Raw genomic sequence first — 16,471 nt, forward strand, 5'->3', positions numbered from 1 at the left:
TTAGTTCCTATAAGGTGAAAAAAATATAATCTTAATAAAGAGATTAAAATTAAAAATTTGCAAACTTATAGGATAAAAAATGAACAAAATATCATACAACGATCAAATTAAAAAATAAAAAAAATTCAAAGACAAAAAGTAAACAAAAATATTTTTATAGCAACAAAAGTTGAAAAAAATTCAAACCTACAAGAACCAAAAATATCCTTAAAAAGTTAATAATGTTTTAGTGACAAAACTATAATATTCAAATAAATTATTTATAATTTTAAATAAGTTATTTTAAAATTATAATCACTAAACACTTCATATGAATGAAATATCCCATTTGACAAACACGGGATTCTAGAATTTATGATGTTATGCATGTGTTAACCTTGTAAATATGGTGCAATTTTTCACTCAAGTATAACATTTTAAATAAGATTAAATTCATTTGCACGTCTCTCTATTATTTGATAATTTTTAATTAGATTTTTGATCTTTTTCAATAAGGTTGTTGAAATTGTTTTTATTTTTTTAATTAAGTTTTTATTGCAAAGACTTAATTAAAGAATAAATATAAGTTTAAAAATCCAATTGAAACAAAATTAAAGATTGATTAGAACTCAAGTATATGCTGAGTTATTAAACTTTCACATCATGACAATTAATGAAGACAAAAATAATAATAACACGATTTACAAGAACAATTATATGTGCTAACTTAAAAATAGAATATAAAGATAATGATAATAACAACAGTAATAATAATACATTATAGTAGCAGTATAACAAAATCTATAATCTTTTTATATTCATAATACTCAAACAAACTAATATAAATTTTATTGTTACAAACTCACATAACTCAATTATTGTTATAATTACTCTTTACTTGTCTTAGTATGATGATCTTTATTATGTATATATAACTATATTTTATTGTTTAATTTAGTAATTAAAATATATATTGTATGAAAAATATAATTAAGAAAAAATTATAATCATGTGGTTAAGTAAATTGCTATTTATTTTCCAATTTTTATTTTATTTTTAATTTAGTTACTTTAAAATATAATTATGAACAATAATAATTAAACATAAATATTTTAAAGATATTTATATATTATTATAATAATTTATTTGATTAATAATCAAAAAGAAAAAAATTAGCCTAAATTTTAATCTAATTAAAAAAATCTTGATTTTATTCATACACACCCTAAAAATTAGTTGCTAATATAAGAAATGTATATAAATAAATCGATGCAAGATACAAGTGAAAATGAAACTTTTATTTTAACCTTTTACATTTAATAATAATCTATTCATTTTGAAACTCAGACAAGTTGAGTAATAAAAGTGTTGTCATCTTTAAATCCATTTATATAAATGAAAAGGAAAAAATAATCGTAAAATAAATTTGTCTTGCATCAGTTAACATTTTGTTTTTTTACTTTTATTATTAATTATGTCAAAAATAAAAAATTTGAAAGATTCTGAAAGTTGAAATAGATTTCAAGTGAAATAGCCCGCCAACTTGATGTATATATATCGTCTAGATCAACTGATCCATGTTACGTATAAATCTTCCGAGGAAAAGTCCTCCTCTCCTCTGTTTCCTAATTCGATCATTTCCATTTTCATAAAGTCTCTCATGGATCCAAATATTACCCAACAAAATGGTGGGAGATTCTTGCGAATAAGAACACCCTTGCCTTTGCCTTGCTACCTGCCTCTACAGGTACACCCACCTATTGTTCTTGTTATTCCTCCCCAGGCCTCTCAGAAATCATCAACACGGATATGTAAACACTGGGTAGATGGCAAGTGTATACACGGTGATCAGTGCTGGAACATGCATTCGTTTTATGTGAAGAAAAACAGTTCTAGACCCAAAAGGTTGGTTTGGTGGACAGCACCTCCTGTAATGTTTTTTAAGATAAATTGCGATGGAGCTTTTACCCGCTATGGAAACAAAGCTGCTGCCGGAGGGATTGTGAGGGATTGGGAAGCGAATTTTGTCTATGCTTTCTCTAGTAGCTTGGGTAAGTGCTGCACAGCGCTAGAGGCTGAGTTATTGGCCATTAAGATTGGAGTACAAACAGCAGTATCTAGGGGATACGGCAATTTGATCGTGGAGAGTGATTCGCATGCAAGTATCCAGCTCATTAACTTGGGTGTCCAACAAAGTCACATTTTCTATGATCTTGTCTCTTCAATACTTGAGATCGGTAGCAAGGCCAATCATATCGTTTGGAATCATGTCTTCAGAGAAGCTAATTCCGCAGCTGATGGTCTCGCCAAACATGGATTGTCATTGTCTGGTAGGGTAGAACTTTTTGAGTTTCCTCCACCGTTCATTTGGGCTCCTATGTGTGCAGACGAAATGGGAGTAATATACACTCGGTGATGCCCATCTGCAAGTTATTTCTCCTTTTGTAAATTTGATGTTTATCTTTACTATTTCCGCCCTTAAACATTGTTATTCATAGTATTCAAATATAATGAGATTCAACATTGTTTCGTATAATATCGCCATTTTTCTATCATGTAGTGGTGCAAGAACCTATTTAACTGCATTACCTGATTCCTTCTTCTGGTAAATCACGTGTTATTTTATTATTATCAAAGTAAGCTAGTTAAAATTACTCTTATTAACAAATTGAAGCACTGAGCATAGTCTCTATGATCAAGTGATCAAGTTTTTTCAAGTGTTTTTTGGTTGATAGCTCTTTGTATTAATTCATGTATTAATTCATGTATGTAAATTTATATATCAAAATGAATCTTACAAAATAGAGATTGCAACTGAATTGCCGTATTTATTTTTTATTTGTAACATTCATTTTGATTTTGTATAATAAATTTATTGTTATAATAACAATATAAAAATAGTGTAAATATATTTTATAGACAATAAACACATACCTATTAAAGTTACAAAAAAATCAGCGCTCTACCTTGCATATCTTTTATAAAATTCAAATATTTTATTCAGTGTAAAGCATTGCATAGTTGACAATAAATGTATTGTATCATTTCATGTATTCATTTCACCTATTGAGGTTGGAAAGTTAAAATCTTTAAAGTGCAAAGAACTGATAAATAAACAATTTAATATCACAGATCAACACATTCAAAATGAAATTGACTCCAAGCTTTGAGTAATTTGGGTGACTGAATTTTGACTTTAATTTTTATATACTATATATTTTCAACTAATAAAAAATCATTGTTAGTATAGTAATCATAAAAAACAACAAATTGCCTTTCATAACAGTTTATGATCCGATGACCTTGTTACCTTATACTGTTATAACCTTTAGGGCATATGCAAGTTTAGTTTACGGCAATACATTTACTTTCACTTTTATTGCTATTTACACCATTTCATGAAAAGCAAGAAACAAAGTGAAAACATGATAATAATACTTATGCGATTATTGGAAAAACAAAACAAAACAAAAATCCTTAAACCAATTATACCGTAAAGATATTCATCATCCTGATTTTCTTGGAGCTAATAATTTGCGTGAAGCAACTCATGGATCAGACCTTACAGTAGTATACAATGTCATAACCAAAGATACATCATCCCAGTTCCCTTGGATCAAATAAGTGTTACTTTATTAGACAAGTATCACAACTTTGCCAAAATCTGTAAAAGTGTAATAACCAAATTTGATATCGGTAGAAGTAAAGACTGTGAACAGCACCTTACATATTAGGCCATTAAATTTGATAGTCAACTTGTTTAGTTATCTTAGTTCACTGTTTCATATAAACATTTGGTAATCTATGCCTTAACCACCATGCAGGGTTGATATAAAAACCACCACATCTTTGTCTTCCAGTGATGTGTTCAGCTGACCACTTAGCTCCCAATCACAATCATTCACAAGGACAAGAACTCCAGGTCTCCTGCACAACAGGCCACACGCAACCAAAATATTAACATAGTTCAGCACTATAATATTACACGTATGTGCATATGAAAGTTCTTAATTATAGGTAATCTTAAATTAGCTTAAGCATAAATACCCCTTTATCCTCAATTTCTCCTCGTCCAATTAAACACCTGATATGAGCTAATGAGAAGCCTAACTAATTACTACACAGGAAAAGGCTCCTCTAAAGTGAGCAAGAGCATATTCACATTAAATAATTTAGCAGGTTAAGATTATAATACACTTCAGATTAAATTAATGGTAAACATACCCTTGCTCTCTTCATAAACAAGCTAGCTTTAGAAGATCTCCTTCCTATTACCAATGCTTAATTCAAATGTATTTAGATTATAAAACTTACACAGTATCTCCTTTCATAAACATTTCAGGCCTCTCCTTAATCAAGTTGGTCTGTACCCAAGAAAGCAAATCTTTCATGATTAACTGAGAAAGAAAGAAGAAAATTTTATAAGAATGCTAAGCATGAAAGCATATTCCTTATTATTGTTCAATAATATTTGAAGTTATATAGTACCTTGTCTTCTCCATTGTGTTGCTCAATATTGACATTATGAATCTTCTTGGAGTCACAAAGAAGTTCCAATCCCCCTCTGTATGTTTCAACCATTTTAACAAATAAGACAAAAACTTGAAGGTTCTAACCTCAAATAAATATTATGACATATTGTAAGGTGGACCACCATCATAGAAGGTCCACCATGCATCACGATTTACAATCGCTAGATTAATCTATATTACAGGCTTATTCTAGACTCAACATTTGCAGATCTCACCTACTTCTTTGAATTATCTCTTCATCACCAACCACCTCTACCACAAATGCCGCCATAACCCACCATAGTTTTTAAAGGATGAAATTGACATCAACATAAAAAGTGTCAGCAATGGACTCAACAATGTCGACAAGGACCTTTCACACCTTGACCAATCCACCATGCCCCGGAATGATCCACTTGGGTGATGGGGTTGATGAAGTATTCTACTCAGTCCCTAAGGGTAAGGGGGAGGGGCATTGTGGCAGAGGAAACAACGGAGGCCACAACAAATGGTGATAGTTGGAGGTGTAAAGGAGAGAGAGTTGGAATTGCATTTGGTTGTGCAAGTGGAATATAATAGGATACAAATCCTAAAAACAAATGACTTCTAGAAGAATCATTCACTCCTTCATCAAAGGTGTTTCTTACGAGTACCTCGAGTTCGTCAATTAAGGAGGAGTAAGTGAGAACTTCTAGAAAACTCTTGTTTGGGATTTGTAGCCTATGATCTTCTCCACATGCTGGCAGGGCAAAGGAAACAAGAGTTGGAATTGAATTTCATTGAGCAAATGGAGAATATAATACGATATAAATTCCGAATCAAGTGACTTCTGGAAGAAGCCTTCACTCCTCCTTCATCGAGGGCGTTTCTTGCAAGTGCCTTGAGTTCATCGATGAAGGAGGAATGAATGAGGACTTCTTCTACAAGCCTCTTGCTTCAGAAGTTGTAGCCTGTAATCTTCTCCACCTGTCAAGAAAATGCAATTTCAACTCTCTCTAAGCCACCAACATCAGCACCTCATCACTATTCATCACAACCTCCAGAGTGGAACTGATGAAGCAAGGCTACAATAAGCTTGACCAATATAGATTAATGCAACGACTATAAATTGTGGTGCATGGTGGACCACCTATGGCAGTGGTTCACCTTAAAATCCATCATAAATAATAACTAGATAAGAAAACAGTAACGAATTTTGAAAATTAAGTAGTGCCATACAATGATGCTGAATAAACCTTCAGTTAATTTTTTACCCATCTAATAAACAAATAAAATAAGAAAACATAAAACCTATTTCTAAAATAAATTTCAATAAAGATTAAAAAATTAGCACGCCTTTAATAATATAACTCAGTTCAGATTTCAATTACTCTTCCGAGTCTACCACACCCCTAAAGACAGTCAGTACAAAGGAAAAAAATATTTAGCCCTAAAGACCAGGCTTGTAATTCATATAAGCTTCTAAAAATATACATGAATTGAACAACAAAAGTCAAGTCTTAATCCTAGGGTCTTCAGCATGGTATTTACATCAACTGAGAAACAAGAAATCTCCAAATCTCAAAAATCAATCCTAAAAATCGTCGAACATTAACAAAAGGGGGAGAATCATTCCTAACCTTTTCCTCTACCGATTTAGCACTATCCATTCCTTCACTTTTAGTCAAAACAGCTTTACTTACTCTATCTCTGTATTAGATCCTCTTATGGCCTAAAGACATTACTGTAGCGATGCCTAAGGTTCTACAGAATAACTAGAACCCTGAAAATAAAATGTTTCCCTATGGCTTTATTAACAGAAAATTGATAAACTGAATGAGGAACATCAATTCAATATCTGGAATCATCTTTGATTTCATCTTTCAAGATTGTGACTTTTCAGAAGGAACTTTTACATATGAGAACTTTTTCCTGTTCCTTTTATGATAAAAGTTTTATCAAGATGCATAAGTTACACTTCTCAGTCCTCAACATAAAGAGGCAGATATGAACTTCCTATATTATGTTTGAAACACAATAAGCATTTCCAAAATATACGCAGAAATGATCACTTCTATTAGGCTCCCTTTGTTACACAGCAAAACGGAAAATTTAACCCCCAGCTAACACATAGCTCTATTATTAAGGTTCCAGTTGTTTGTTTGATCAGAAATATCTTCCATAAAGTTCCTTTTTCTTTAACTATAAAGAAATCTTTTTGAGGATAGCACTATGCAAACTAACCAGCTATACATGAATATAAGTGATCCAAAAACTACAGCATAGAATCAACATAATCAAAGAACAATGTCAAGGAATAGCAGGGAATCAGATCACATGAATGACCAAGTAAATATGATGAACAAACATTTGTAACACATGAAGTGCTAAAACTTCACCCAATATTAATATTCACATTCTCAGATACTAAAAAGACCAATCACCAAAAATTAAAAATTAAAAAAAAAAATACAGTTTTATCAATCTCGGAGAAAAGCATCACACTTATCAATCTCCCCATTTAAAAAAGTTATTTTTTTATGAAAAATAAAAATTAAACTTTACAAAGAAACATATCAAGCAGTGACTTTTGACAGATCCAACATAGAATTACCCGAATTCAAGTGTCAGCTGCATGTTTTACAACGTTTACTCAGAACCCCCAAAACCCTAGAGAGAGAAAGAAGCGAACGAGGAGACAGAGAGAGAAGCAGCACAACCTTTTCAAAATCAAACTTAAAAGCCCTCACTTTTTATTCTTACGCAACACAAACACCAAAATATAAATCACAAACTCTTAACCGCGCCATCAATGCTCATCACCAAATCTCAGCCGTCCATTTTATCAAGAGTAAAACACTCTCATCCAACGGTTCAAAGATAAAAAACTGTACAAATTAACGGTTCAGATCAAAATACTGAATTTCCCAAAATACCCACGTCATCGTATCCCATTGATTCGTTCTCTGATTTTATTTTTTCCTGATTGAAAATTTGAAAACCCATATTTATTTCACGCAATTTGTGTCGGAAAGTTTACATCTTGGCCAACTGGGTCGCTTCCAATACCTTCAGATTTTGGTAGGATTTCGTGCTTTTGCATAATTCGTTGAGTTTCTGAAGCTATGGAGGCTTATAAGAGATGGGTGAGGCAGAACAAAGAGTTTGTGCACTCCATGGAGTCTTTGGCCAATGTAAGGTTACATTTTGGATTATCAATTTGACAATATTGTTTTTGTTAAATTTAATGTAATCATTCGGTTGTTGCAATTTTATGAGCCAAAGGGAATTTGGGAATTAGGTCAGGTTTCTGTGTTGTTTGCTTCTTTTTTTGTGAGCTTTTGTGTTGTTTGCTACTACTTGCTAATTGTGACATTTATAGCTGCACACAATATTCTGGGGAAAATAGTAATTCTGGTATGAATTTTGTGGGTTTATAATTTGGCTCTATTTGTTGCATTAGGTGCTATTTTGTTTTGCTTTTTTCACTAATGATCCTGATTTCGTTGTTTCATTTGTAAAATCTAACAATTTGGAATTTTGTGGCTGTTAATGAAAATATAATTAGTGAAAGTGATCTTAGAAAATGAAATCAACGACCTGTTTTGCTGTGATTGTTGTTTTCTGTTTCTTCAAGTCTATGGAGGCATTGTGTTGAAACATAGTTTGTTGTGGAGTTTTTTGTGAATAGTTATCTAATTGAGGGGTTGAAAATGTGGACAGGGATTGACATGGCTTCTTCCTGAACGGTTTTCTGAATCAGAGATTGGACCAGAAGCAGGTATTGTGAATGTTTTATAACTTTTGGCTACTTCTTTTGAGTCATTGTTATTTTTCCGTTGGTGACTGCAATGGCCCATAATAGAAGCTTTGATGTCCAATTATTTGTTCATGTTGATCTTGAAAATGCTAACTAGCTAATGAAAATAAATGTACTTTGCAAAGCCATGTGTATCCCTAACCTAGTTTACCTGTTGCAAATTTCAAAAGTCATGTTACACTCTTCTAGTTTACCTATATTTTCCTAAAAATTTAACAACTTCTAATTGCCTTCTCTATTTCTTTAATTATTTTCTCCTACTATAATACAGAAATTTGTACCTTACTGAGAAGATCTATGATTTAATGCAGTAACAACTATTCTGGGAATCATCACAGCTCTCAATGAACATATAATTGATACAGCTCCTAAGCAAAATATTACAGGCTCTGTCGAGCCTTATTCATTTCCTTATCCATTATGCTTATCTGCATTAAAGGATTTGGAAACATTAGTTGAAGTTGTGGCACAACAATACTATGGTGATGATAAGAAATGGAATTTCCTTGCCATTACTGAAGCAACCAAGTAAGCAGAATAATGTAATTTTGCATATGGCCCTTCCTATGTCCTCAATCTGTCATTAAATTTATATCTGTAGTCTTCTATCTGTTTATCTCATTATCTTGAGTCACTCTAAATCAGGGTACTGGTTCGGTTATCTTTGTTTCGGAAGAGTGGATATAAGATGCTGCTACAAGGAGGGGAAACACCTAATGATGAGGAGTATTCAGATAGTTTTACTTCACAACATCATATGGGCTTAAAGCCCGATGTGCATCATAGGCCTGGTTATATGAAAAACAATCTTGGTGCAAAACCAATGAATCAGGAAGGAAGAGCATTATCTGCTTTGGTTAGATTTGGAGAAAAAGCAAAGGGGTCAGATCCAGTGTGGTTACGCAGGGTTGAACACCAACAAGCAACTATGGAGCCTACAAGTAACCTGTTTTATAGATATTTTAGGCTTAAATGCAATTTTGGTCCCTCTATTTTACTCAATCCATAGTTTTGATCCTTCTATTTTAAAATTGAGACATTTGGTCCTCCTATTTTAAAAAATAAGCAATTCGGGTTCCCCTATTTCAAAATACAAACATTTGGTCCCCATATTTTAGACAATACATAATTTTGGTCCTCGTATTTTAGAAAATCCACAATTTTGGTTTAATATTTAATTTTGCTTATGTTTTATTTCTTTTATTTCTTACTTTCTAATTAATTAAATCACTTCTTAATGATACCTTAAATGAATATGTTAGGTTTAAAGTTCAATTGGACCAAATGTAATTATAAGTTTGTAATGATTGAGACAAAATTAATAATTTGACCAAAATTACAAATTTTCTAAAATTTGAGGATTAAATGTTTCTATTTTAAAATGGGAGGATTAAAATCGCAAATTTTTTAAAATATGAGGACCAAATGTCTCAATTTTAAAATGGGGGGACTAATATTGTGGATTTTTTAAAATAGAAGGATCAAATGTCTCAATTTTAAAATGAAGGGACCAAAATTGTGGATCTAACAAAATAGGAGGACCATAATTGCATTTAAGCCATATTTTTAGCATTTGTTAGCAAGTGTAATCGGTTATAATGCATGAGATATTCAACTAATATTTGTTTCTCACTGAATTCCTACAGCTTCAAGGGTGGATAGACCAACACTTCTCACCATATTGTCTGAAAGGGGTCTTTGTGGGGCTCTGTTTTTTATTGGAGAAGTTCTACTTATTAGTAGACCACTTATTTATGTTTTATTTATTCGAAAATATGGTATTCGGTCATGGACCCCTTGGTTCCTTTCGCTGGCTATTGATTGCATAGGAAACAGTATTCTTTCACTCATTACATCGTCAGTGGCTGGTGGGAAGGACCGAATGTTTCATCTGTCTGCCCTAGAAAAGGATGAGGTTTGTGTTTCTATAGACTGAAAAGCCATACAACATAAGATGCACTGGGCTTAATGGTCTTCTCCATTGAATGTTGGCCATTAATACTACATTCAGAACTGTCTTATTTCCTAGTAATGTTCCACCCACTAAAGAGTTAATGCTTAAATAGTTTTGCTTCAGGTTAAACGGCGAAAGCTGCTATTTGTTCTTTACCTAATGAGAGATCCATTTTTCAGCAAGTATACTAGGTAGCAATGATTTACATTTTGTTCCCATTTTTTCCCTTTCTTTATCATTTTGTAACACTTCAAATTTTTGCAAATTGCTCCTTCAAAGTTGGAGAAAAAATGACACTAAAATATCAATAATGTTTTAGGCAAAGACTTGAAAGCACGGAGAAAGTTTTGGAGCCTATTCCTGTCATAGGATTTCTCACAGGTGAGCTTAATACTTATTTGTTTCCCTTTTAGTGCCTTACCTTCTTGTCATCATCATTTCAGCTTCATAAATTACTCTAAGCATCTGATCTGTTTTTCTAATGAATGTTACAGCAAAACTTGTTGAACTTATAATTGGAGCTCAAACACGATACACTTACATGTCAGGATCGTGAATAAAATCCAGAACAAATGCCTAATTGCCCTCCAAGATTTTGGAAAGATAGATATTCTTACTCTTCTTCCACACTACCTGCTGTTCCAAACTTTTCAAATGATGAAGAGGTATCAAACCTGCTACTATTATGATTTAAAAATAACAAACCATTGCAAGCTTGAACTTTTCTTTTGCTTGACAATTCCAAACATAGAAGATGTTAAGCTGCAACCCATGTGTGAGACAAATTGTTTGCAAGGATAGCTACACTATCAACAACTCAGTATAAATTGGAATATTTATTTGGGAGATTTTGTTCTACTCCTATTCACAAAATAGAGGTGGGTGAGAATTACACTTGTAGTTCTGAGCATCCATTGGCAGGTTAGAATGTGATTCTTGAACTCAGAAAATTATATTTTGTTCAAACTTATTAAGTATTAAGCTTAGTTTCCATCAGCATCCATATGTGGACAAATGTATATTGAATTATGCTTCTTTTTTTTTTATCACCAAAGAAGGTATATGAAGAACCATCTGAAGCATTAATGCTGCCAAAGTTGCGTATTTTTCTTTACCAGAACCAGAACTTGTAGTATTTCTTTTATTTTTTTGGTTGTGTCCATCAATACCTGTACACCAAAATTACGTATCTTATAGTTCAATGATACTGTAAACTACTCAATGTCTTTGTAATAGTCTAGTTTGGTACGAAAATTATATATAATACTTTCGTATTGGAACAAAATGTCTTTGTTTGGTGATACACTTTTACGAAATTATTCGCAAGCAATAAGCATCTTGCATTCCCTCTTAGAACCTCGTGGCTTTGTTCTACAAGCAGGTAAAAATGTGGTAATTTTTTTGGAATACCAATTTTTCCGCTTGAAAACCCACACCTGCGAGAGCAAGGTGATTTTTAATTAGTGTTTTTTTGGTACTGAAATCCCAATCTCAAACTTGAAATTATTATAATATAATAATAAGGTTTAAAAGTTGTTTGAGGATTAAAATGAAGATTTTAACTTTTAAGGATTAATTTCATAAAATTCTTATATAATTTTACAGTAACATTTCCCATTTCTTAACGTTTACTGTTTAAAATTATAATTCCAAACCTTCTCACACTATAAACTATTCTTCCCATTTTTGCTATTTTTCTCATCATTTTCTTCATTACTATTACTATAATCACTGTTACTATATTTGTTCTTACACTAGTTGGCTTCATTGTCTTCATGAACTAAGCTTGAATTATATCAGTGTGCTTAAGCATGTGATTAAACGGAATAGATCACATTGGCCTATGATTAAAATGGACCGGTCCACATTAGCTTTTAATTTTGTTTTCATTGTATTTGATTGGTGGGTTGGACCAATTAATTTTAAGTTAGCCCAAAATGAAATTTCTCGTTTAAACTTTCAGTTATAAAGAAAATTTAAAAAATAAGTATTTTTTATGTGGGCAAATAAGTCGAACAGTAACTTCACAAAACAAATTTGTTTTTGTGAGTCATGCTAACGAACCCGCATAACAATTAAATGACCTAAACTCTACATGATTCAAACCAAAGCAAGTCATGGTTACATAACTAGTCCACGATCATTATTCATAAGCCCACCACTACTCACGCATAGTGATATGGACGTCAACTTTAGGGGCATAGAGTAGAAGAGAAATTTTAGTTTCTTGGTAATCTTAGACGAAGAAACTTTATTTCTTATGTTTGGTATTAGTTTTAAAAAATAATATTTTTGGAAAATCTAAGAATTTTTTTTAATTAGTTTTCAAAAAAAAAATATTCTCATAGATGTAGCCAGAATCTATTTTTTTTTCTTGTTAAATATTTTTTAAACTAGGGTACAAAAAATCACATTACTTTTATTAGATTATTTAATGTGAAATAATTAAAATAACCAGTAAAAATATTATGTAATTTTTTAATTTTTAAAAAATTTATATAAATATTTCCAAAAATATTTATGATTAATCAAATGAATTTTATTCATTCTCAAGAATCATGATTCTCACACATGAAAAAAAAAATCCCACACCAAATGCCATGCTTATTTAAAGTAGTACCTATTTATCTAACATGGAATCATTACTTTTATACTAATTAAATAGAATATACTCTCTTTTTATTGGTAACGAATAAACACTATTTTAATGCTAAATTTAACTACTAAAATTAGTAATTGAAAAGTATTAATTAAAGTGTTATCATTTAAGTAATTTAAAAAATATTTGTAGATCATTTTTTGTGAAAATATTGGAAGATCATTCATATCTTTATCATAAAATATGATAAATATGTGATCGCAAATTACGACCATGATCATTTAATAGGTAAAATTCTAACTTATTATGAGTAATTTGGGTGGATATTCATTAAATTTAGGATCAAATATAATTTTTTTTTACTGAATAGAATAGGACCAAATATCATCCTAATTCAATTATTATACCAAATATAAAATGTCGAAGATAGTAACTAACATACATTTTTAATTATGCATTTGATTCATCTTTAAATCTAAGATATTAATGTATCCAGGTCACGAATTTAATTTTCTAAACTAAGGTCCACACTTTAAAGAAGAAAATCGATGGTCATACTTATTGATTAAAAAATTTATTCAAAAAAAGTTATTGATTAAAAAATTAAAGAGAGATATTTTTAATAACTTCACTCACTCACTCACTCTCTCTCTCTCTCTCTCAAACACACACACGTTAACAGATTTTTCAATTATAAATCCATATTTTCCTTTTCTTTTATCATTATCAATTTAGATGAGTCAAATCTTATAGAATTTTATAGTTACTAGATGAAGGCGTGGAATTTAATAATAATTCATTCATCATTCATCTGGGTTTAACACAATGTACCACTGTTTAAGAAGATTAAATAAAAGCAGACAAAACAGAATTCAACTTGGCAAAGTAGTTGGATGAAAAGATGAAAGAACGATATTTTACTTTGCTACCTAATCTTAACAAAAGTATGTGTTTTTTTGGTTACATAAGTAAATGTATATGAAACATAGTCAATTAAAAAATTAAGTTAATATTAAAATTATTCTATTAAGATTTTTTTTAATATATAATACAAAATAAATGAATTCTTTAAACATGCTGACCATGGGTGTATAAAAGTACTTTATTGTAAAAGATAAAACTCTCTTCAAATATATATATTTCAAAAAGGATTAATGTCTTGCAGCAAATAGAATATAACCCCAATGCATAAAAATTGTTTTTACCATAGATTGTATTCATGGTAAAATCACTCATTTCTTGCTGTCATGGCCACTCACCAACAAGCATCGTGGATCAAGCTTAGAAGGGGCCCCTCCTATCCCAAAGAAATAAGCAAAGCCCCATTCTCATCCAATGGAATAGTTCCTCCCACCATTCACAATAAATAAACACCATCTACATTCAACCAAAAGAATAATAAAACTAAACGAAACAATTACGTCATTAGGAGTAGGCAAAAGTTGGTAGGATAATAAAGAATAAACAAATCAATAGGGAGAGAAGTGAGAGGGAGTGCCCTACACCATAATCTGCAGGAAATAGGGACCCACCTCCAAAGGTCCCCCATCCAGAAGCCAGTAGAGAAGAGGTAGTAGTAACTTAAATAAATATAAATATGAAAAAACAAGTAGGGACCAATTGAGAAACTGGGTGTTGGTCAATACCCAATTTGCCACTAGAGGGTCCCAATAGGGGTAAGTGAGGTGGGGAGTGTGATAATGGTGGGTCCCACTTAGGGGCCACCACTATTTTTTCTTCCATTGTGGTCCACTTTCAAAGTGAGTGAGGGAGGGGGCAGAGGCACCCAAGTCCCAACCAAACCAGCACAGCAAGGCCATGGTCCTATATTTTTGGGGTGGTGGGACCCACGTGGGGGGAGGGAGCATGAGGAACCGTTGGATTTACGGATGGGTGGGTCCCACTGGGACAGTGTACGGAGGGCAGTGCGCAGCCGGAGCCATAGAGAGAGGAGTCAGAGTGATTTTGGAAGATAAAGTGGGCCTGTGTGTGACGGGGGAGGGGGGTGGCCCATGGGCCATGGTTAGCATCTCAGCGTGCACACCGGTGCTTGTTGGCGCCACCACCACACACTCGTGTGGGCCCAAGCACCCCTCTCTTCAACCCTGCCTGGCCCCCAAAAGGTGCATGGCCAAATATGGACCCACCCATCACCTTCTACATCATGGATACGTGTATAGTGAGACAAACTATGAGTAAAAAATTTAGTTGCATAATTTCTATGAAGTTTAATAAGCATCTATCATACTAGGATGTACCAATTCATACATGATAGTTTTAATTTATCTTGTAATTTTAAGTTTAAATCTTGATATACAGTTACATTATATTTAGAGGGAAAGTTTTGTTTTCTTGTTATTTTATTCCACTCAAACATGAAAAATATGCAATTAGGCATTTTCATTCAGGTAAAAATTATTAAAAAAAAATAGAAATAATTATGTTTGAATTAGATAAATTTACTATGATCCGAAAAATTCTAACATTGTTACCTATTCCAGATTCAAACTTGAAATTATTGTTTCTTTCAAAAAAAACATTTAAATTATTATTAGATTGAAACGATTTCAACCTCACATTTATTGATTTACTGAGGATACATTTCGTTTGAAGAAAAATAAATAAGCATATACTGTTAGCGTAATATAAAAAATTACTTTTCAATAATCAATCAAAAATAATTTTTATATCACTTTTAAGATAATTATTTTAAAAGTTTAAGATGCATGTATGTTGGTGATTAAATAATTATATACACTGCCCATCCATGCACATATTATTTATTGATTTGCATATATTTTTTTTTGTTTTTATATTTCTTAACTAAGTAAGTGATGGATCGATGAGGGTTTTGTACAATCTTACTTTATTTTATTTTTGGTATTGGATTGAATTAGGATGGTACTCTATAGCAGCCACTGTGACTTGTTTTAGGCTTCTTAATTGCCAGCTACCGTGTGACATACTAGCTATGATAATGAGAGGTGAACACTATATCTATATCCCTCCTCTCAGTTTTGGGAATTCTGCTTTTACTTGTTTGCTACAAAATATACTTTTGTTTTGTGTTCGTTAAAATAGTGTTTGATCTATGCTGCTGGTTTTTATTATTGGATTATTTATTAGTTACTATAAGTTTGTAGAGTTTTGCTTAAAAAAAGAATTAGTAGAGTTTGAAGAGGATAACAGTTTCCTCCTCTAAATTAGTAATACTACTACCAACTATATTACTAATTATAATAATAATTATGTCTTTAAACTAGCCTTCTACCTAAAGAAGAGAAAAAGAAGCAGATGGTTAACCTGGGTTTCCTGTATGAATATTTATATATTTTCAAGAATATTGAAAATTATTGTGTCAAATGATAACACTAGAAAGTCGCCTAAGAATATTGGATTTTGAAGGGGGGAAAAAGAAGAAGAAAAAATCACTTGAGGTTGGATTTTCCTAAAAACGAATCAAGAGTTAGAATTTATTTGTCTGGCTTTTCATCATAATGACGTGCCATGCGTTTTGATTCTTAGTGAGTGAGTAGTCCTTATCACTTTTATTCATCCTAACTATCACTAAATACTATCAAATTTATGATTATTTTTTTTCGAATATTAGTAGTATTACTCTCGCCGAA

General features: G+C 31.6%; 2 protein-coding genes across 4 annotated transcripts; one reads left to right on the plus strand and one right to left on the minus strand.

The window, feature by feature from the left end:
* Positions 1–3,465: 3,465 nt before the first annotated feature.
* On the minus strand, positions 3,466–7,238 carry LOC114418507 (ubiquitin-related modifier 1 homolog 2). Of its 2 annotated transcripts, none has more exons than XM_028383890.1 (4): positions 7,084–7,238; positions 4,468–4,543; positions 4,294–4,343; positions 3,466–3,906 (listed from the first exon to the last, which is right to left on the minus strand). In XM_028383890.1, the coding sequence occupies exons 1-4, from the start codon at positions 7,104–7,106 to the stop codon at positions 3,789–3,791; spliced, it is 267 nt and encodes an 88-aa protein (XP_028239691.1). In that variant the 5' UTR covers positions 7,107–7,238; the 3' UTR covers positions 3,466–3,788. The 2 variants fall into 2 exon arrangements, with proteins under 2 accessions (XP_028239691.1, XP_028239690.1); XM_028383889.1 differs by having other exon boundaries at positions 4,294–4,376.
* Positions 7,239–7,461: 223 nt separating this feature from the next.
* LOC114418506 (peroxisome biogenesis protein 16-like) lies at positions 7,462–11,523 on the plus strand. 2 transcript variants are annotated; one of them, XR_003668045.1, is made up of 9 exons: positions 7,462–7,663; positions 8,193–8,250; positions 8,601–8,817; positions 8,935–9,230; positions 9,936–10,204; positions 10,367–10,434; positions 10,563–10,624; positions 10,738–11,164; positions 11,299–11,523. XR_003668045.1 is itself a non-coding variant. In XM_028383888.1 (8 exons), the coding sequence occupies exons 1-8, from the start codon at positions 7,595–7,597 to the stop codon at positions 10,797–10,799; spliced, it is 1,101 nt and encodes a 366-aa protein (XP_028239689.1). In that variant the 5' UTR covers positions 7,462–7,594; the 3' UTR covers positions 10,800–11,523. The 2 variants fall into 2 exon arrangements, 1 of the variants encoding a protein (XP_028239689.1); XM_028383888.1 differs by having other exon boundaries at positions 10,738–11,523.
* The last annotated feature ends 4,948 nt before the right edge of the window (positions 11,524–16,471 follow it).

This window comes from Glycine soja, chromosome 7 (genome assembly GCF_004193775.1).
Source record: "Glycine soja cultivar W05 chromosome 7, ASM419377v2, whole genome shotgun sequence".
Lineage (NCBI taxonomy): Eukaryota > Viridiplantae > Streptophyta > Magnoliopsida > Fabales > Fabaceae > Glycine > Glycine soja.